Raw genomic sequence first — 23167 nt, forward strand, 5'->3', positions numbered from 1 at the left:
TATAGAACTAGTCATGCTCCAAAGAAAAGGTGTCATTTTCAGTATGATAAAGAAAAAATACACACACAACCCAAAAAAATAAGGAAAAAACATACACTAAATGTACAAAAACATTAATAATACCTGCTCTTTCCATGGCAAATACTGACCAGGTGAATTGAGGTGAAAGCCTTATTGATGTCACTTGTTAAATCCACTTCAATCCATGTAGATGAAGTGGAGGAGACCGGTTAAAGAAGGATTTTTAAGCCTTGAGACAATTGAGACATAGATTGTGTACGTGTGCCATTCAGAGGGTGAATGGACAAGATTTAAGTGCCTTTGAACAGGGTATGGTAGTAGGTGCCAGGCACACCGGTTTGTGTCAAGAACTGCAATGCTGCTGTTTTTTTTTTCATGTTTATCAGTTTCCCGTGTTTATCAAGAATGGTCCACCACCCAAAGGACATCCAGCCAACTTGACACAACTGTGGGTGTTCTGAATGTTTTGTACACTCAGTCTGTATTCTTGTACAGTGTATATAGTAGCTGCGGTGTGTCATTGTGATTGTTAACTACTACACAAAGTCTTTTTTTGAAGCGCATGACTGTCTATCTACAGTATATGGGGGAGGTCAGCAGCAGAGCAGTTCATGGATCAAGAGAGTGGATCTTATAACTACCATGATGGATCAGGAGGGCTCAAATGTGTTATTGATGAGCTAGAGAAATATGAGCTGTTATTCATCAGGTGGGGTGGGGGTGCAAATCACTATAAGGAAGGTGTTCTTCATGTTTTGTACACTCAGTGTATATTCCCGCATGCACGAAACAACAACAAACACAGCAACACACTATGACTAAGCTTTAGGGTGTTGTTGATGGAAAAAAAGGCAGAGAGAGAGAGATCGACAGCTATAGAGGCAACAAATACTGTACAAAACATTCCGATACAATACTGTGACTATGATATGGCTGGTGTACAATGTGAATACATATCACCCTACCCATATTACATATCACCATCACCAATGAGTAATCTAAATTCCACACTGACATGTTTAGTGCCTCATCACAGTCATCACTAATTGTACTATGTTACTCATCTTGCTTCCCACCCAGCCTTTACCAAAATAGACATTGCACAGTGCCTCCAAGCAAAGCACCATAGTAAACCCCTATAACTCCCAACCTCTTGTGACAGAAATCCATGTTTTATCACACAGAATAAACACAGGAAATGCCAATACCAGCTATGAAGACATAAGAGGGAAAGCACATAGTCTCTAATTGAAATACCAGTCCTGTCAGAAGGAGGATGACAGATGAATGGAGGATGCATATTTGTTTACCTCAAAGCTGACCAAAACCAAATCCACAAAGCCTTAAAAAAATTCACGGTAACACATTACTTGAGGGTGTATACAGTACACAAGCCATTTTACACGAAATTCAATATATTTGAATAAAAATGAAGGTGTCATGCAAAGTTACTCAAGTGTTTTGTGATGGGTTGGTGGGGAAACAATTTCGTCGGGCAAGAAAATGAAAATGGAAAAACCACCAAAACACCAAAAACTGAAATGGAGAGGCTGCATTGTCACTTTGTCACGAACCACAGAGACTAAAAAGATGGAAGGTGGTAGCATCACGTTGTGAAAAAAAAACAGACACAATGTCAGGAAGAAAAGTTTTGGAGAATAAACAAAATGAGTGGCCATAGAGATCGGCATGGGTGTGTAGGAAGGGTGACACTCAGGTGAAAGTATGGGGAGGAGATAGCCACCTCGTTGATGAGCTGCCAGTGGCTGCAGAAGATTCCCATTGGCGTCCATGCTTCCCCCATTAGTCAGGTTGTTGTCACTGTCGGTCGGCGCACCAACTCCAGTGCCAAGCCTCTCCAGCACCTCCAAGGAAGAGAGACGCTGTGGGATGAGGGGCCTGGGCTCACTAGAATGGGTCTGTGACCTTTGACCTGCCATCACCTTAGCGGCTGAGAAATAATTTTTGGCCCGGTGAGACTGGAGAGACCTCTTCACCATGAATGGTGCAGGGCCCATGAGCAAGAGGTTTGCGGGGAGAGAGGAGGAGTTCTTTATTTTCTCCTGAGTGGAGAGTTTGTCCTGCTGGGCTGAGGCCTGCTGCTGCCTCTCATGCCGCCGGATGGTGGTGAACCGGGTATAGGAGGCTGGGCAGGAGCCTTTGCACTTGCTGCTGGGTTTAAGGTGGTGGTGGTTGTGGAGGTGGTAGTTGTGTGGGGGAGCAGATGGAGTGACTGGTGCTGGCGGACTGTTTGAGGTTCTGGAGAAAGTGACCACTGGGGGTTTCTCTTTTGGTACTGGGGCTTTCTCTGTGGAGCCGTGCTGCTCTATCTCTATCTCAGTCCCAGAGAGAGACTCGACTCGCAGGGTGTCACTGTACTCCGAGGATGCCACCGCCTCCACTATCTCGCTGCCTGATCGAGAGGCCTCGTCTTGGGCTGCCTTGCCCTCCGTGTCCTCCAGAGGGCAGCCCTCTGTCTGCCCAGGGTCAGTGACCAGCAGCAACTCAGCCGAGACGGCACACGCCATGAAGAGGTTGGCGGCGCCGTGGTTGTGGGTGGTGCCAGTGGGTAGCGTTGGCATGGAGGAGGAGCGTGTGGGAGTCGGGCTGGAGCGCTGGATGATCAGTTCAAACGCCGACACCCTTGACGACACAGCGTCCCGCCGGGGAATGTTCCCCCCTGCCTCGTCCCCCTCCCCATCAGTTTCATTGATCCCCACCTTTTCAAACAGGGAGGTCAGGCTACGGACACTCCCGTGGGGGCTGGAGCCCGCCGAGTAGGAAGGTCTCTGGATGCTGTGCATGTTCCGGTACAGGGTGGAGAACTCTGCTGTGCTCCTTCTAGTCTCAGGGTTGCCATTTTGAAAACCAGTCTCAGAGTCAAGGGGGAGATCATTGGAGTCTGAGTCTGTGTTTGAGTGTAGTCCGCTCTCCCGGGCCTCTGCTCCTGTGCTCCCTGTGTATATATCCTCACAGCTGTGTGCCTTTGGGTGCCTGGCGGGCACAGTCCTCCTGTCCTGGCTGTCACCACTAGGGGCCATCAGCTTAGGTTTGAACTTCGAGGGGAGGATTTGGGGTATGCAGGCTTTGGCGGCGGATAAGGGCTTCTTATTCTTACACTGGTAACCTAGGGCATTACTGGCAAGAACTGATCGACTATTTACAGAAGAGCAGGGTGAAATTATATAGCCATTCCCACCTTGATAATCCACTGGCAAGCATGCAGAACAACAGAATAAACAGCGCATTAGGTTACAGTGGTCACAAATTCACACACACTGAAGAAAAGACAGGGTCAACACATTTCTAAGGTTCCATCAGAAGTTGATGGGAGGGAGAAAAAAAACTTGATTCATTTCACATCAAGTAACAAATGACTGTTATACAACAAATGACTTTGTTATACAATTAGTAAGGATACTTGTAAAATGAAGTAAAACACTTCGCTTTGAGTGGAGCAGTGAAAATGTTGATTTTGACCCAAGTGTGTAGTATTTTCATTGGATCTGATATGCTTATTCAATCACAATCATTCGGAATTAAATTGGTGGTGATCGTAAGCAGCAACATAAAATAAACGAAACAACAGAGAGGGGCAAAGAGCAGGGAAGTATGGCATGCGTGAAATGCTATGTGGACGTAATGTTGGTAAGCTTGTTGTTCGAGTGAAACACTGGACTTCGTTTTCTAATATTTGCAACTTTAACCGCACAACAGAGAGTTAGCTTTGAAAATGTGTATTACATTTTTTTAATCCAGTTAACAGTTCATAATGTACGTGTTCATAAGAAATACAAAATGACTCTATAAGCTACTTGCCTATCTACGCACTACTTAACACAATGCTTACGAAATAAGCCTCAGCGTTGAGGAATTAAGCCCAAAAAAGCCCTTCCTTCTCAGGGACCATCACGGGACACAGTCTCAAATAAAACGGTAAAAAACGACAAGGTCGTTCACACCCCTGTGATGAGTAGGCTATGGTTGACTCTCACCTCAGTAAGCGATGTGCTAGTAATGCCAAGTACTGTATGTGCTGGTTCTACCACAGTAAGGAATGACACATCACAGTAGGGAATGATGACACATAACTGCCACCAGCTGTCGTGAAAGTAACTCTACAAGGATTCCAAATTCTAACTGTCATTATTCTTATGAGTCTGTCATTTTGGCTCAGTCATATACGGCAGATCTGCAATATCCTCAGTGTCCTGTTTGAGCTCCACACACTGAAAAAGTTGAACGCTACTGTTATTTACATGACTATGACATTATAAGGGGACGTTACAATCTTAGCCTCTAGAACAGCCTGCAGGAAGCAACGTTCGGTGACAAACAAAGTGTTCCATTATTGTTTGGAAGAGCACGAAGCAGAGCCACACGATGAGTTGTTTCTTTGTCTCTGTCTGCACTTTATCTTGCGCTGTTTGTACTGTAACCGAGTGTCCACAGAGCTAAGGTGGCGTGTCTCTGGCAAGACATAACGAGAAAGCGCGCTAGTCAGTTGACTAAGTCTTCTCAAGATAACTCTGGGCGGAATTCTCTTTACAGCAGTTTCCACAATGTTATGGAAAAGGGACTTCAGTCAAGACTTTTATAGGATAGGGACTTGAACTGCAGTCAAGTCATCTGGTAACTTTGTTTCCCAATACAGTAGGCCTACTAGCCATCTAAAATCATTCTGCTGAGAACAAATATTTCTTATTAACTGAGAAGGGCAGAAGGCTCACAAAAAAATAAGAATATAAAGAATACATTTGTGCATCTGGCAAAAAACGAAAACAAACTCCAAATGGACTGGCGCGATGGTGGCTTGGGGCAACATCACCTGGCTGTGCCCCTTCCTTTCTCGTCCCCTTCCCTGCTTTCCTCTCCCTCTCCCCATCGCATTTCTCTCCCCTGGTCATGTGTGCAGGAATTACACCCTCTGAACTCCCTCTGACAGCTGACTTCCTCATTCCTGACCACCCTGCTACGTCCTTCTTGTTTATCTCACCCCTGTCTGGCCCAGCCGTGAAAACCAGAGTCCTGTTTATCTCCCCCTTTCCTCCCCATCCGTCCCCTCGCCTGGACCTTTGCTCCCTGGCTTAAGTACCACTTCGGAGCCCTGCCCCCTAAGCCTCTCCAACGACCGCCTGGCCCGCAGAGGCAAATAACTGAAGACGAGGGGAAAACCCAAGGTTAGCCTAATAGCCTTCATTCATTGATTTCGCGTGAAAACCTTCAACAGCCTAACTCTCAATGGATTTCCAAGCGGATATGGACAGTTTGGTGAAAGACCCGTGATTTCAATAATAAATCAAATAAACATCTGAGAAAAAAGAAATGCTGCGAGATGATTGGCCCCTGGTGTGAAAAGAATATGTGAGCCACTCAAGGACATTCAGAGTTAAAAGGAAACACATGTATCCCTGACAGACACTTTTATGGTTCATCATCCCCGTAAGTCATTCGGTTCTGTCTGAGTGGTAAAAAAAAAAAAACTTCCAGAGTCACACTGTGAAGCCAGTTCAGTTCCCCCCACGATTTACTGGCAACATGTGTTGAGTGGTGGAATCCTACCTTTAGAGGAGGTGCTGGCATGGCGCTTGTTGAGGGCCCGCAGGCCTTGCAGGGGAATATCACCGCCCTCCAGGATGCTCTTGTAGACATAGCGGTCGCATTCTGGAGCCGCTGGCTCGCTGCCAGACGATCCTTCGTCCTTCTCCACCTCGCTGTGTCCGGCCTTACACCCGGAGCTAGATATGGGGTGAGAGAAACAGGGAGTAAAGAGTGATTCAACCTAAAAAGCAGCTTTACTCAGAAAGCCTGATTAGAACAGGACTACGTGTTTACACAACCAGCTACTGTAGCTAGAAGGGAGCATGCTTCAGTACATGCCAGTGTGGGCAATTAAGTGCAGTCTAACTGAGTTAAAAATGTTGTATAAAATGCATTTTATGAAAGGATAAAGAAGCATTGCATTTGTATTTACGCAATTTTGCGAGTCGCAATATGGTTCGACTTATTTTGAACATTCTGTGGTTCATTACTTGTTGATTCAGCCTTTTTGTTTACTTGTATTATGGGAACATGAAGAGTATAACGACGCTTTCATATAAGAATGCTTGGAATTTGGACCTTGACGTAAAACACTCACTACTTGTGCTCACCACCCTTATCTTAGCATTCCACAGGGGCCGTTTGGAGAGATTTCGAAAAAAAATTGCCTGAACGTTACCACATGTTGCTCCTGCCTCTCTTCTGCTATGCACCTGTACTTTTCTCAGGATTGCTCTGAGGAGAGGAGAGAACTTGACGTCTCCCTGCCTTTCTATTTGTGCTGCCGTGTACGAGTGGAGGCCATTAAACTGACGATAATTTTCCAGTAACGTAGTAAGTCACGTGGAAAAATAAAACAAAGCCTGACAACAACTTTTTTTCAGCAAAAGGAATCACTCCACCGACAGTATCTTTACAGGGTAACACAAAAGTAGTTTAATTCCCATTGCCGGATATTCTACTTTCCTGTGCTGCAAATGAACAATAAAAAAACTTTTGGGGACACAATAGACACACATTTGAGGGCTCAAGTGAAGTGAGGCGTGAGGAGAGTAACAGGTTTTCCCCAAATGAGTTAGGCACTCTGACATGGTGCCTGGTTACAGTTTAACAGGAAGAACCAAATGTTGGATTATAAATACCTCCTTTTTTTAAATTCAACCCCCTTAATAAGAACCTATTTCATAGTTCTCAGAAGAACCAACCATTTGGGATACTGCCTTCATATTCAATTTAAAAAAAACGTAACTTTATAGGGTACATGCAAATATTCAAATAAATACCCCTTAGCAGGCTACATTGGCTCTACAGCTCCTTGGAACCAACATCCCATCTGTCATACGACTGAAGATGTTCTGACCCAATAACATCTAACCAGCAGGCATCGAGCTCAGAGAGCTTGATTGTTTGATGATGGATAAAATTGCAAGGCTAAGAATAGATTGATAGGAGCTTAGCCTGTTTGAAAAATGGCAATATTTGAAATACAAAGCCTACAGCTGATAGCATCTCATTCAATCGTGAACAGTCGAATGACTGAATCCTGTTTGCGCACACGTCCGTTGCTGACCTATACTGCACTCAGAGCTAAAAATATCTGTTTGAGTCCCTTGTTTATACACACGCCTGTATACAGTAAGCAATGTGGTACACAACAATGAGGTAAATGTGTACTTGAAAGTTCTTGAATATAGGCTAGGCCTCCAATTTCAAAGAAACCCCGGTAAAACTCTCACGCCCTAAACATGTGTCTCGTATCCGCTTGAGGAAAGCACGTGGGACGTACAGCTTCGTCTCAGCAGCTCATGGCTATTTGAAACACATTTCTTGAACAGGCGATAGGCTTCAGAGCACAAACTGTTCTTGACGCATCACAAACATGATAAAACATTATAGCAAATCAAAGCGGTTCGGGCCAACGAAGCCAGTGGTCTGACAGGTATTATTATTTTTGTTCGTCAAAGTAATGTGCAACTATGATTAGCTATTGACCGGAAACAAATCGTTGTTGCTCATTTTAAATGGGAATTTTCAGAACTTGGGAGTAGACAGTTGATGCAACAAGTTACTATACATATTTGTTAGACCTCTACAAATACATGTTTATTTATTGACAAAGAAAGGCTTTAGACTGAACCAATGCATTAAGCAATCCATCTAGACTGTAGGCATTAGTTAAAGCATGTAGTATTCATAAAATTACATATAATATAATATAATAAGTACAAACAGATGTCTCTGTTAATTAACTTATTGCAATACATGGCAATATCAATAAGCTGTGCTACTTCATATCCAACGAGCTGACGACAATGAATGACGTCAAAGATTTAGGATGACAATAAACTGTTCAAAAGAGTTAGGGAATATCATGCAGTGAAATCCTAATATACAGTGCATTCGGAAAGTATTCAGACCCCTAGACTTTTCTCTTTTTTTTTTTTATACGATAGTGCATTATTCAAAAATGCATAATATTATTGTTTTTCCTCATTAATCAACCCCATAATGACAATGCGAAAACAGGTTCTTGCTATGAGACTCGAAATTGAGCTCAGGTGCAATCTGTTTCCATTGATCGTCCTTGAGACGTTTCTACAACTTGACTTGGAAAGGCACACACCTGTCTATATAAGGTCCTACAGTTGACAGTGCATGTCAGAGCAAAAAAGCTGCGAGGTCGAAGGAATTGTCCGTAGAGTTCCGGGATAGAATTGTGTCGAGGCACAGATCTGGGGAAAGGTACCAAAACATTTCTGCAGTATTGAAGGTCCCCAAGAACACAGTGGCCTACTTCACTCTTAAATGGAAGAAGTTTGGAACCACCAAGACTCTTCCTAGAGCTGGCCGCCCGGCCAAACTGAGCAACCAGGGGAGAAGGACCTTGGTCAGGGAGGTGACCATGAACCTGATGGTCACTCTGACAGAGCTCCAGAGTTCCTCTGTGGAGATGGGAGAACCTTACAGAAAGACAACCATCTTTGCAGTACTCCACCAATCATACCTTTATGGTAGAGTGGCCAGACGGAAGCCACTCCTCAGTAAAAGGCACTTCACAGGCCACTTGGAGTTTGTCAAAAGGCACCTAACGGACTCTCAGACCATAAGAAATGAAATTCTCTGGTCTGATGAAACCAAGATTGAACTCTTTGTCCTGAATGCCAAGCGTCACATCTGAAGGAAACCTGGCACCATCCCTGTGGTGAAGCATGGTGGTTGCAGCATCATGCTGTGGGGATGTTTTTCAGCGGCAGGGACTGGGAGATCAGTCAGGATCGAGGGAAAGATGAATGGAGCAAATTACAGAGAGAACCTTGATGAAAACCTGCTCCAGAGTGCTCAGGACCTCAGACTGGGGGCGAAGGTTCACCTTCTAACCGGACAACGACCCTAAGCACACAACCAAGACAACGCAGGAGTGACTTCGGGACAAGTCTCTGAATGTCCTTGAGTGGCCCAGCCAGAGCCCGGACTTGAACCCAATCGAACATCTCTGGAGAGACCTGGAAATAGCTATGCAGCAACGTTCCCCACCCAACCTGACAGAGCATGAGAGGATCTACAGAGAAGAATTGGAGAAACTCCCCAAATACAGGAGTGCCAAGCTTGTAGCATCATACCCAAGAAGACTCGAGGCTGTAATCGCTGCCAAAGGTGCTTCAATAAAGTACTGAGTAAAGGGTCTGAATACTTATGTAAATGTGATATTTCTGTTTTTTATTTGTAATAAATTAGCAAAAATGTCTAAAAACTTGTTTTTACTTTGTCATTATGGGGTATTGTGTGTAGATTGATGAGGGAGAAAAAACGATTTAATCAATTTTAGAATAAGGCTGTAACATAACAAAATGTGGAAAAAGTCAAGGGGTCTGAATACTTTCCAAATGCACTTTAAGTTTGGAGAGAGATGGAAAATTCCATGTTGAAATGGAGGGACAACTTTCAGCCAATGGACCTCAAGAAAGTCACCATGGCGAGGGCTAGAATTCCTTACATTTTATTGCGGAAACAAAAATAGCGCACATAAATCTCTGCTGACAAAAACAAAGTGATCCAAGTCGTAACGCTGCTGGTTTGCTTAATGACCAAACACCCGCTTTCATATAAAAGTTATTCTTGTTATACGATACAGGCGCTTCACACACCCACTCTGGGGGGATAACGTTTTACGTAGCTGTAGGGGTGGAGTAGAGTGCAGTTCCCTGTCTCTCTCCACTCACAAATGACATCCAGGTTTGACTCAGGGACTGTTTTCTTTCAGCTTTAAATAAATTGCCACATAGTAACCATGCCCCCCACCCCCAAATTTTCTCCAAAGCAGACAGAGGACACACTGTACTGGCAGCTTTTACCCTCGTTAATAGGAGCCTCTCTCTTTCTCTCTCTCTCTCCCTCTCTCTCTCTCTCTCTCTCTCTCTCTCTCTCAGGAAGCAGTCTCAGGGGAACTCTTCACAGTGTTCAAATGCACACAAAAAAATCCCTGCTGACAGCACTCCTAAAAACGTACCCTAAACACAGACAAACACACGTTTGGGAATGGATAAGCAATAAGACAGAAGCATAGAGGTAAGATAAGCATGGACTTACTACTTCTGTAGGTCGGAGGGTGTTTCCAGAGGGCTGAAAGAGGGGGCACTCTGCAACAGACCAAACAAAGAAGTCATTGATAAATCCACAGGAAGGTCTCTTCCAGCTAGAACAGATGCAGGAGCATTAGCTGTCGTGAGGTTCTCTTCTCTCGCTCTCCTGTGTCTGTCTGTAGTCTCTCCAACGCCTGGGATTCTTAGCTCTGCTGGACGAAGCTTTTACATGGAGGAGCAAGCGTGTGTTTTGGCCGGCATGCAAGTTGGAGAACAAGCGGCAGTGAGGAGGGGTGCAGGGGGGTGGGCGTGCATCGGTCAGGGGAGGGGGCCCATGTGTGGAGGGGGCTCTCACTCGGCTCAGCCAATAGGCTGGTGTCTCTCACAGAGGGCCTCTCTTTTGTCTGGTATTGAGTCACTCTCATTACCACTGGACCAGACCGGGGGACAATTAACCAGCTGGTGGTGCAAGCAGGCCAAATTACACACACTTGTGCACACACATACACACAGAAACACACACACACAAATATCGTCACAGTATAATGCAAATAACAACAATTCCTGAATACAGTAAAAGCAATTAGAAACGGTGTCAGACATTTACAATAACACACAAATAAAGTAAAACCAACACAATGACATATAGTATAAGCACAAGCATACATACATAAACAAACAAGGAAGGGGTGTTTATAGGACAGCGCCGTGCGAGCTAACAACACACGTTAACGTATTTGATGTTATTCTGGGGAGGTTACTAACCACAAAACACAGGGAGAGCCATTCGCTGGGGGGGGGGGTAGCACCCGCTAGCATTTTGAATGGTTTAGAGCTCGCTAATTTTAGCCCACTGTTTCTGTTGCTTTTCTCCATGCGACGTCACAGAGTGTCAAAATAACAGACATGACATGCGGGCTATGAATAAAAGCACAAGTGTTGTTTGCAAATGAGATTGCACAATCCCAAGCGCCAGCCTGGTCCTTCTCATAACACCACACGTCTTCACACCCGCCCCATCTCAAACAGACGACCAGACCAGTAGCATACGGCACAGGCTTATTTCCCACAACATTCATTCCCTCTGGTTGCCAGGGGAGGAGGATCATTAATAACCTTTCAAAATGAATGCCTATCTTTATAAGACCAGCATTCAGCCTGGAAGGTCTATAGACTAATCTATTTATAAAGCCAAATGTTCCACGGGCACTTCACCCCCTCTTCGAGAACATGCCACTGCCACAGAATTGTCTGTCTTCTCACTTTCTTGTCCTTATATCCCTCTCTGTCTGACAGAATTGGGTTCAAACACTATTGATAATCATTTCAAATACTTTAGCTGGACTTGATTAAGCTTGCCTGGCACAATGGAGCCAATAGAATAGCTGCAAAACTGCATTCCACACCCATCTGGCACGCCAAGCAGGCTAAAGTAAGCGCTCAAATTGAACCCAGGTCTGCTGACTGAACTCCAAGTCCCTCTCAACACGGGATAAAATGAATGGTTTCTCGTGCTACTTGTGGTTAATTGAGCTGACATTACGCTGCTCTGATGGAAAATAAACAGGAAATAGAGGTGAGAGGCTTATCTGAACTAAAAGAAGTAGATCTCATTCTGATTATTTACAAGAGATTTACAAGCCTGGGGATTCTCAGCAATGTACGTTAGATGTATAGATACCAGTGGAGGCTCCTCAGAGGAGCAAGGGGAAGACCATCCTCCTCAGTGAATTTCAGAAAAATGTAAATATTGAAACATTAAAGAGCAAAATATGTAACTTTTTGGGCAACCCGACCAAATTAACATAGAACTGTGAGTTACAGATCTATAATTCTATGTGAAAGTAAGTCTAAGAAGCGGTAGATCTGTTCAATATGTGCTATTTATATGCTTGGTTTTTGGGTCTTCTACTTTCGGTGTTACACCAGCTTCAAACAGCTGAAACAATATTTTTAGTTGTGGGAAATATATTTCACAGCAGTGATTCTCTACACTATACTATCTTATTTTGTCACATAAACTGAAATTAGGCAAACTATTCGAGTTATAGCAACCAGGAAATGGTGTAGAGATTTCTGCATAGAACAACTTTTAAAAAGTGATCATTTTTAGATAAATCTATACTAAATATATTCACGTAATCAAATAATTGAATAAAACACACTGTTTAGCAATGAAAGTCTACAGTAGCCTCAACAGCACTCTGTGGGGTAGCACCGGGTGAAGCCTGAGGACAGCTAGTTTCCGTCCTCCTGTGGGTACATTGACTTCAATACAAAACCTAGGAGGCTCATGGTTCTCAACCCCATCCATAGACTTCCACAGTAATTTTGACAACTTCCAGAGGACGTCCTCCAACCTAGCAGAGCTCTTGCAGCATGAACTGACATTTTGTCCACCTAGTACTGAAAGCATAAGCTACAGCTAGCTAGCACTGCAGCGCATAAAATATGGTGAGTAGTTGACTCAAAGAGAGAGAAAGACAATAGTTGAACAGTTTTAAACAAATTAATTTCTTCAAAAATGAAGGAGAAACAAGAGAGAGAGAGAGAGAGATAGCTATATTTCACTTTCTCTTTCACGTTTTAGCTAGTGAATACAGCTAGCTAGTTTACCCTACTCAAACACCTGCTAAAACAGAGAGAGATGCCATGTTAGCTAGCTGGCTCTGGCTATCCAGCACTGGAACTTTTCCAAGTCAAGGTAAGCTTTTGTTTTTATTAATTCATTGCCACCGGGACCTGCCTGTGTAACTGCTAAACTGCTTGCTGACTGTACACAGTACTGCATGATTGTAGCGGGTTTACTAATGCATTACTTCTAGCAGCTATGTTGACTATGATGTTAGCTAATATGGTGACAATGATGTAGGCTGTGTGTAGCGGTTATGATTTGAAGGTTTGGCTTTGAAAGTTTTTTTTCGCCTGGTCACAGACAGCTGATGTGTTGTACACCAGCGAAGAGAGAAGGTGAGAGGAGGAGAGCGCGTAGACGCGAGAAGGAATTAACGAGCAAAGTGATCATGCTGTTTGTATGTGGCTGCTATAAAAGTGAACTGTGTTTGTGTGTTCAGGGGTGTATTCATTCTGCCGATTCTGTTGAAAAACTTTTCTTAAATGGAAGCAAACGGAACGAAGCGGAAATAAATATAGCAGAATTTGTCCAATAGAAACTCTTGTTTGCAACTGTTGGACTAATGATTACACCCTAGATCAGCTAGATGCAGGCAAAGGTGTGCAAGGCAGTATTGAATGTGTCACTGTCTGTCACCTTGATTACAAAATAATGTATCTTTCATTCATAGGCTAGGTTGTAGCAACGTATGATGGGTATAGGGAAAATTAGAGTATCATGTAGTAGCCTAAAACTATCGACGTTACATTTAGATGGGTAAATGGATTATGAATGACAGTCATCCAATATGCTGTAATAGAAATAAGGCCATGCTCATTAAAAATAGTATCGTCCTCCCTCATCTTAAACGGCACTGATACAGTATAGTCTATGGGCAGGTTGACAGAACAATAAAACGTTGAACAGAAACAGACATGCTTTGCAAAGGTTCACCCATATGTTGGATGCCAAATATGATTAACCCTTCAAATCAGAAACATTCCATAAAAAGTGGACTACAAAAGAATGCCACTGAAGATGGAAAGTTCATGTGCATGAACAACTGTCACTAGCATGCCAAGATCCCTGAAGTCAAACAATGATTTCGGACAGATATTGCAGACATCTGACGTCTCTTTGTGTAATGTGTGGTTTCAATGGAAATTATGGGACACATCATTTTAGAAGCGGTTTACCAATCTGGGCGAATGAAGGTACCGTGAATTCCTTTCCCCTGGCGCGTCAGAGGACCACTGTTTTAACATTGTTTGCCCAATTTCATACGCCTGTTTCCAAACAGGTGTCTGTGATGACTCAAAGAAATGTACTACTTTGCTGGTGGGGGATATAGGCCAACATTGCAGGTTGAGGTGCTATGGGCTTTGTTTATTTACATTCAAAAATAGGAATCATGAGTGTATCACTATGTAATGGGAGCCTTTCCTTCGAAAAGTGAATCCTCATTTAGACAAGTTCTTATAAAAACACTGGCTCCCCTAGCATGTTGTTACAGCTGTATCCTTAACCCTCTCCACATAAAGTGCTTAGAGATAAAGGTTCATTATGAACCGGGTGGCTCGAACCCTGAATGCTGATTGGCTGAAAGCCGTGGTATATCAGACCGTATACCACGGGTATGACCAAACAATTATTTTTACTGTTTACGTAAAAATAATACGTTGGTAACCAGTTTATAATAGCAATAAGGCACCTCTGTATCCAGCCGTTGAGCCTAAGAACAGCCCTTAGCCGTGGTATATTGGCCATATACCACACCCTCTCATGCCTTATTGCTTAGGTATATAACAGAGGTCATATATGAAAACACAATGAGCTGATGGGATTATGAGTTACTTCCGGGCGAACATTAAGGTTGTGATGGAGTATCATAATGGAATGGCACCCTATTCCCATTATAGTGCACTACTTTCCACCTGGGTCTATAGGGCCCTGGTCCAAAGTAGTGCACTATATGGGGAATAGGGTGTCATTTGGGACTGAGTATGACTCAGAGTATGACTCAGAGTATGACTCAGTGCAAAGACTGTGGTCAGAGTCAGACACTTTATCAGTGGTCCCACATGCAGCTGCCCCCTCAGTGACAGCGTTCACTAGACAGACTAGTCACTGACGGAGTCACTCAGTCGGAACACAGAAGGCCAAAATGTTCTTCCTAACCGTAAATATGTATGGCATTTTGGCTTCCGTTCCGCCTTGTATATCCACGGAGCTGTGATTGAACGTAACTGTGATCATACGAATGTCCAGACCCCTGACTGTGACCTCATACATAAGTTGTGACCTTTGAGATGTATTAATGATTGATGTGATTAAACAATAATATCACTGCATCTATCTGGTTATTAGTGATGGGGGGAAGAAATCGATACAGATACATATCGGGATAATATTTTTGACGGTATATCGTGTCGTTTTGACAATATTTCAATTTTCTTTTTGCGCTAGTTTGCTGTAACCTGTACCAAAATTCATCTTCTTTTTAAATAGGGAGCCAATTTGTTTTCAACGTTTGTTTGGAACATCGAATCGCAATAAAATCACAGTATCGAATCACAATACATATAAACTGAACAAAAATATAGACGTAACATGTAAAGTGTTGGCCCCATGTTTCATGAGCTGAAATAAAACACCCCTGACATTTTTTATACACACAAAAAATTGTTTCACGTCGCGTTTTATATATTTGTTCAGTATAGAATCACGAGAATCGCAATACATATCGTATCGGCACCTAAGTATCGCGATAATGTCGGCTCATCAGGTCCCTGGCAATTCCCAGCCATACTGGTTATGACCAGGCTTTTGGAGCAACAGGGATTGTGATTATAAGACAATGTCCTACAAGTATAAGAGGTCCGAAAATCACTTTATCTATTGTTAGATCATTATGCTGTCAAGAAACCATTCAGCTCTTGGACTTAACTTTGGGAAAAATATTAAGAACAAATATTGTGAAAGAATACTCAGGTTTCCTCCTTAGGTTGATCATCATGTGTTACATGGAGTCTAGACTAGCTAGACCTTCCAAGAAGGAGCCATCATCCCATGAGCACTCTAAGAACTCATAGATTGAGTCGCCATAATCCAGACGAGATATGCCAATTTTAACCCAATGTGCCAAGGTGTCTAGCCCACCCCTTGAGGGTCAAATACCAGGTGTATCTGGAGCGTTGAGTCAGTAGATCATCAAATTGAGCTAACCTGGCAACCATCCACGCGCCCTGAGACATCTCGCTTGGAGGCCAAAGTTTCTAGTACTACCCACTCCTAACCCTCATATAACCAACCAGGAGTCGCCGGACAGGAGTTGCTGGAGTCTGAGACGGACAAGACTTTCCATGGATGCCACTGTGACTCAAAGAGAAGGTTGGGAAGAGGAGAATATGTGGTTTCCAGGCAGACTCCAAGGTGGAGGTTGGCCCTGACTGACTGACTGACAGAGCAGACGGCAAGGAGACGGAACATCTGTTTGTGGGCAGCCAGTGAGTCTGAATACTTGTCTGGTGCCAACTGATGCCCGAGGCATGTAGCCTACCGGTATTTATCAAAGCCACCCACCATATCTCAAACTTCTGAATCAACCTTGACAACATGCCCTCCCTTGGAAAAGTTACTATAGTAAATTTACCAGTCTAGACAGCACTCCTGATTCAATAGGGGCTGTCGTGTAATGCTTGCATGGGTACTGTTGGACCCTTTTCAGGCTATAGGGCTGAGCCAAGCCATTTTGTGCTGGCCTGGTTTTATATACTACTACTGTATAGTTGTCAGACACTGTACTGGAAAGGACCACGTGAAAGGAAAATATCAGAGCCAGCACAATACAGTTCGGGTCAGCATGTAAGTATGAAAAGGGTATAACAGTTTTGATCTGAGGGTGTTTCCACAGTTGAATCACCATGCCCAGGACTCTGGCGTTTGCTATGTGTCCCCATTTGTAGGGTTCCCATCAATGCAACAACCAAAAAGTTCCACATGGCTGCTGAGTTAATGACATGGTACAGAGGGCATGGTGACAGTGTTGGCATAGCCGGGAGGATCCTGTTGTAAGGGACAAAATGCAAAGATGGCTTTCTGCCTGATACAGCCATAACAGCTGTGGGATTTATCACTTACATGTATTCTTCCTTATCATATACAGTGGCAGTAGGACACCTAACCCGAATTGTATTGGATATATAATTAGCCTCGCAAATGGACAATGTGTAAAATTGCAAATCATCAAATCACCGGATAAGGCCCATGTCTACTGTTAGGTCGTCATACAATGTTCAGCTGCCAACATAGTTGATATAGCTAAGTTACAATCCAAACTCAGCAAGCCTCACAGATGAAGAGCAGGTGCCAATATTTACAGGATGAAAGTAGAACAGCATTTTACAAAGACAGCCCACTTTCGGGTGTTACTGAAGTCAAAAGATGGGAGTTGACACAGAACGTATAGAACGTACAAAATAAAATAACAAGCAATGATAGCGATGATGGCATGAGCATTGCAAACAACCTAATAGCCATGAACTGCGTTGCTTTGCCACAGACCCACTTGTCTGTCACACTTCTGACTGAGAGTAGAAAGAAAAATGCGTTGTATATACAATGACAGAGCTATATCTAGAGTTCATTGAGTAACTATAGAGCTGGGAAAAGTGATCGCAGGCAAATTACTCAAGGTAAGGTCGCATTGCGAGATTTTTAGGAGGGGATAACAGTTTGTTTATATTCAGTAAAGGTTTGCAGATGTGAGGTAAAGTTGTTGGAGTAGTCCTTACAGACAGACATATTCTGAACAAAAATATAAACGCAACATGTAAAGTGTTGGTCCCATGTTTCACGAGCTGAAATAAGAGATCCCAGAAATCTTCCAAACGCACAAAAAGCTTATTTCTCTTCAATTTTGTGCACAAATTTGCTTACATCCCTGTTAGTGAGCATTTTTCCATCTTGTGCTGGGGACAATAAAAGGCCACTCTAAAATGTGCAGTTTTGTCACACAACACAATGCCACAGATGTCTCAAGTGTTGAGGGAGCGTACAATTAGCATGCTGACTGCAGGAATGTCCAACAGAGCTGTTGCCAGATAATTTAATGCTAATTTCTCTACCATAAGCCGCCTCCAACATAATTTTAGAGAATTTTGCAGTGCGTCCAACCGCAGACCATGTGTAACCACGCCAGCCCAGGACCTTCACATCCGGCTTCTTCACCTGCGGGATCATCTGAGACCAGCCACCCAGACAGCTGATGAAATTGAGGAGCATTTCTGTCCGTAATAAAGCCCTTTTGTCGGGAAAAAATCATTCTGTTTGGCTGGGCCTGGCTCCCCAGTGGGTGGGCTTATGCCCTCCCAGGCGCACCCATGGCTGCACCCCTGTCCAGTCAAGTGAAATCCATAGATTGGGTCCTTATTAATTTATTTTCAATTGATTGATTTCCTTATATGAACTGTAACTCAGTAAAATCGTTGAAATTGTTGCACGTTGCTTTTATATTTTTGTTCAGTAGTTTGTTTAGGCATTTAAACATGGATGTTATTACCACATGCATCGTTTAAATACACTGTCACTTTAAGACAGCGACCACTTACCGCTTTATCAAACTGCATCTCTGAAAAGAATCTATACCAAGGCTCATTCTCTATATCTACATCTTCTGGGCAAATGTGCTGAGTCTACAGGGGCATGGCAACAAGGAGAGGAGAAAGACACAGAGAAGACAGTTCAGACAGCACAGAATTTACAGACACAGGCAGTGAGGCTTTGACACATTCTTGACGTGATCCAGACAACACTCCCACATTCCTGACATGCTGAATTTCTAAACAAAACATTTCCTAATCCAAAGGAATTCCTGGAGATTGGTCTTTATGACAGGTGAGTTGTCCAAGGCGGAAAAACAAGTGGACATTTCTCAAACGTATAAAGACGTAGAACGCATATTACGTGTGACATCAGCAAATCATATTAAGCAGTCGTCAGAATCGTACTCGACCACAGTGTGCAGTCTGTGCACATGTGTAAGAGAAGACACAGACGTGTGCTTTCATAGGTCCCATCTGCTTCTTATGATTGTATCCCTACTGAAATCGTATTATTCTACTTCTTAGAATGTGAATGTATCTCCTAACATGTTTATGTATAGTATATTTCAATCATCGAGCCACAATGGCAATAAGGAAGACCATAATTCACAGAACAACAGATATACTAGGCTAGATGAAAATAAGAGACCGAATAGCCTTCTGCTAATGCTGCCAGGAACCTGACACAGAACCACAGACCGTGTCCTGTAATTAAAGAAATTGTCACGTCACATACAGTGTCTGTCTGACAATGGTGGAAAGCATTAGCAAGGCCTTGATCTCTACTGTTCAGTATGTGGTGCCACTGGGATGGGTCCTAACGCATAACAGCTCACCATAACTGAGCTCCAGACAAACAATGATTACATTATGATATAATCAAATAACTATTGTACTGTAGAGAAGCATCTCTGTTCTCTTCTGTATGAGCCACACAAAGAGGCTATCAACTAAACCAACTGTCAGCTAAAACCCATATGCAGCATTTGTTTAAAGGCCCACTCACTAATGAATCTCATGAGACATTAATAAGTGATACTGTTTAAGAATCAATGGGTGTATGTCATCGAAAAAAAATTGACTGTAAATATCAGTGGGCCTTTAATGTCCCTATCACAGTGGGCCTTTAATGCCCCTATCACAGTGGGCCATTAATGCCCCTATCACAGTGGGCCATTAATGCCCCTATCACAGTGGGTCATTAATGCCCCTATCACAGTGGGCCTTTAATGCCCCTATCACAGTGGGCCATTAATCCCCCTGTCACAGTGGGCCATTAATGCCCCTATCACAGTGGGCCATTAATGCCCCTATCACAGTGGGCCATTTAATGCCCCTATCACAGTGGGCCTTTAATGCCCCTATCACTGTGGGCCTTTAATGCCCCTATCACAGTGGGTCTTTAATGCATCTATCACAGTGGGCCTTTAATGCCCCTATCACAGTGGGCCATTAATGCCTCTATCACAGTGGGCCTTTAATGCCCCTATCACAGTGGGCCTTTAATGCCCCTATCACAGTGGGCCTTTAATGCCCCTATCACAGTGGGCCATTAATGCCCCTATCACAGTGGGTCTTTAATGCCCCTATCACAGTGGGCCTTTAATGCCGCCCGGATTCAGTCCTTTCAGTTGAACCCGGGTGGCATACACTGTATTGGGACACTGATCTACAGGTATTCATACTGTAAAAGATAATGAAAAATATCCATAGCATTTTTTGTCCATAAACTGTGTACTGTGTCAGACTTATTTTCAAGAAGATTCAAGCCAATTTTTGCTGTTGAAATACTGCAAGACAATGGCCAAGGCTTGTAAGTGATACCTCCACACCACCAGCTAGGTCATCTGTCATTGTAATAGTATCCTCCTTTAGGAATGTTGTACACATGGCAATTCAGTCTACACATACAGTGGGGAGAACAAGTATTTGATACACTGCCGATTTTGCAGGTTTTCCTACTTACAAAGCATGTAGAGGTCTGTAATTTTTATCATAGGTACACTTCAACTGTGAGAGACGGAATCTAAAACAAAAATCCAGAAAATCACATTGTATGATTTTTAAGTAATTAATTTGCATTTTATTGCATGACATAAGTATTTGATCACCTACCAACCAGTAGGAATTCCGGCTCTCACAGACCTGTTAGTTTTTCTTCAAGAAGCCCTCCTGTTCTCCACTCATTACCTGTATTAACTGCACCTGTTTGAACTCGTTACCTGTATAAAAGACACCTGTCCACACACTCAATCAAACAGACTCCAACCTCTCCACAATGGCCAAGACCAGAGAGCTGTGTAAGGACATCAGGGATACAATTGTAGACCTGCACAAGGCTGGGATGGGCTACAGGACAATAGGCAAGCAGCTTGGTGAGAAGGCAACAACTGTTGGCGCAATTATTAGAAAATGGAAGAAGTTCAAGATGACGGTCAATCACCCTCGGTCTGGGGCTCCATGCAAGATCTCACCTCGTGGGGCATCAATGATCATGAGGAAGGTGAGGGATCAGCCCAGAACTACATGGCAGGACCTGGTCAATGACCTGAAGAGAGCTGGGACCACAGTCTCAAAGAAAACCATTAGTAACACACTACGCCGTCATGGATTAAAATCCTGCAGCGCACGCAAGGTCCCCCTGCTCAAGCCAGCGCATGTCCAGGCCCGTCTGAAGTTTGCCAATGACCATCTGGATGATCCAGAGGAGGAATGGGAGAAGGTCATGTGGTCTAATGAGACAAAAATAGAGCTTTTTGGTCTAAACTTCACTCGCCGTGTTTGGAGGAAGAAGAAGGATGAGTACATCCCCAAGAACACCATCCCAACTGTGAAGCATGGAGGTGGAAACATCATTCTTTGGGGAAGCTTTTCTGCAAAGGGGACAGGACGACTGCACCGTATTGAGGGGAGGATGGATGGGGCCATGTATCGCGAGATCTTGGCCAACAACCTCCTTCCCTCAGTAAGAGCATTGAAGATGGGTCGTGGCTGGGTCTTCCCGCATGACAACGACCCGAAACACACAGCCAGGGCAACTAAGGAGTGGCTCCGTAAGAAGCATCTCAAGGTCCTGGAGTGGCCTAGCCAGTCTCCAGACCTGAACCCAATAGAAAATCTTTGGAGGGAGCTGAAAGTCCATATTGCCCAGCGACAGCCCCGAAACCTGAAGGATCTGGAGAAGGTCTGTATGGAGGAGTGGGCCAAAATCCCTGCTGCAGTGTGTGCAAACCTGGTCAAGAACTACAGGAAACGTATGATCTCTGTAATTGCAAACAAAGGTTTCTGTACCAAATATTAAGTTCTGCTTTTCTGATGTATCAAATACTTATGTCATGCAATAAAATGCAAATGAATTACTTAAAAATCATACAATGTGCTTTTCTGGATTTTTGTTTTAGATTCCGTCTCTCACAGTTGAAGTGTACCTATGATAAAAAATTACAGACCTCTACATGCTTTGTAAGTAGGAAAACCTGCAAAATCGGCAGTGTATCAAATACTTGTTCTCCCCACTGTACGTACGTTACCTACTAGAGCTGCCCTAGTTAGTGAAGCAGCCACCTAAGCTCTTAGAGGGAAACAGCTTACACAACATGCGTAGAATAGAGACTGCAGAGGCAAACACAGAATCACACGCGTGGCATTGGGAGCATGGCTGTCGTACCTTTCTCTCCAGTTTCAGCACCGACGATTTTCCTGGCTCGTACTCGAAGATGCTCTTGGGCTCGGCACGGTACTTCCTGGTGTCTACCTTTTTGTCAGGGGGCTCCCAGTCGTTCCTGTAGGGGGGAGGGGAGGAGAGAGCAAATCCCTATTAAGTCAAGCAGTCTCCATGGCAACTAGCTGGGGCTAATTCTTTTCTGTGACAGCTCCATCATCAACAGTGTTTTCCTGTACAGTAAAGCTCGTGCCCCTCCCACTCTCCATCTCTTTTAGTCTCCCTCTCTCTCTTTCTCTCTCTCGCGCTCTCTCCATCAGAGCTGTTGTAAGAGATTATTTAATAAAGAATCAAATGTATGGTCATGTCAAGGCATGAATCAAATCATGCTAGCTAACTAGATTGAAATAAAGACCCTAGCTGCATTTCCTGAGAGAATAGACCACAAGGTAGGGGTGGCAGATAGCCTAGTAGTTAGAGTGTTGGGCCAGTAACTGAAAGGTTGCTGGATCGAATCCCTGAGCTGACAAGGTAGAAATCTGTTGTTTTGCTCCTGAACAAGGCAGGTAACCCACTGTTCCCCGGTAGGCCATCATTGTAAATAAGAATTTGTTCTTGTTCTAGTTAAATAAATATTTAAAAATATATATATATATATAAAAAGTGTGGTTAATGAATTTGCTTCAGAATATACAGTGAGCTCCAAAAGTACTGGGATAGTGACAATTTTGTTGTGCGTTTTAGCTCTGTACTCTGGATTTGAAATGATACAATGACTATGAGGTTAAAGTGCAGACTCAGCTTTCATTTGAGTGTATTTTCATCCATATCGGGTGAACTGCTTAGAAATTACAGCACTTTTTGTACATAGTCCCCGCAATTTAGGGGACCAAAAGTATTGGGAGAAATTCACTTATGTGGATTAAAGTAGTCAAAAGTTTACTATTTGGTCCCATAATCCTAGTTTGCAATGATTACATCAAGGTTGTGACTCTACAAACTTGTTGGATGCATTTGCAGATTTTTCTGGTTGTTTTTCAGATGTAAACAACTGGCCCTAGTGTTGCATTAAATACTTTTACGGAAACAAATGCTTTCTATCACACTGAGACCCAGCAATAAAATGTTTTCCTGTCTAGTGGACATC

The 23167-nt window shown here is 43.5% G+C and overlaps 1 protein-coding gene across 5 annotated transcripts in view; it reads right to left on the reverse strand.

Moving 5' to 3' along the window:
- Positions 1-23167, reverse strand: part of LOC139562262 (sorbin and SH3 domain-containing protein 1-like) — a 70836-nt gene that overhangs the window by 13646 nt on the left and 34023 nt on the right. For all 5 annotated transcript variants that reach the window (XM_071379792.1, XM_071379793.1, XM_071379795.1 and 2 more), the window contains 5 exons: positions 22027-22141; positions 18366-18449; positions 10150-10199; positions 5584-5759; positions 1766-3232 (listed from right to left, as the gene is read on the reverse strand). In XM_071379792.1, the coding sequence (XP_071235893.1) occupies positions 1766-3232; positions 5584-5759; positions 10150-10199; positions 18366-18449; positions 22027-22141 (1892 nt within the window). The remainder of the gene's footprint in view (positions 1-1765; positions 3233-5583; positions 5760-10149; positions 10200-18365; positions 18450-22026; positions 22142-23167) is intronic.

This window comes from Salvelinus alpinus, chromosome 32 (genome assembly GCF_045679555.1).
Source record: "Salvelinus alpinus chromosome 32, SLU_Salpinus.1, whole genome shotgun sequence".
Lineage (NCBI taxonomy): Eukaryota > Metazoa > Chordata > Actinopteri > Salmoniformes > Salmonidae > Salvelinus > Salvelinus alpinus.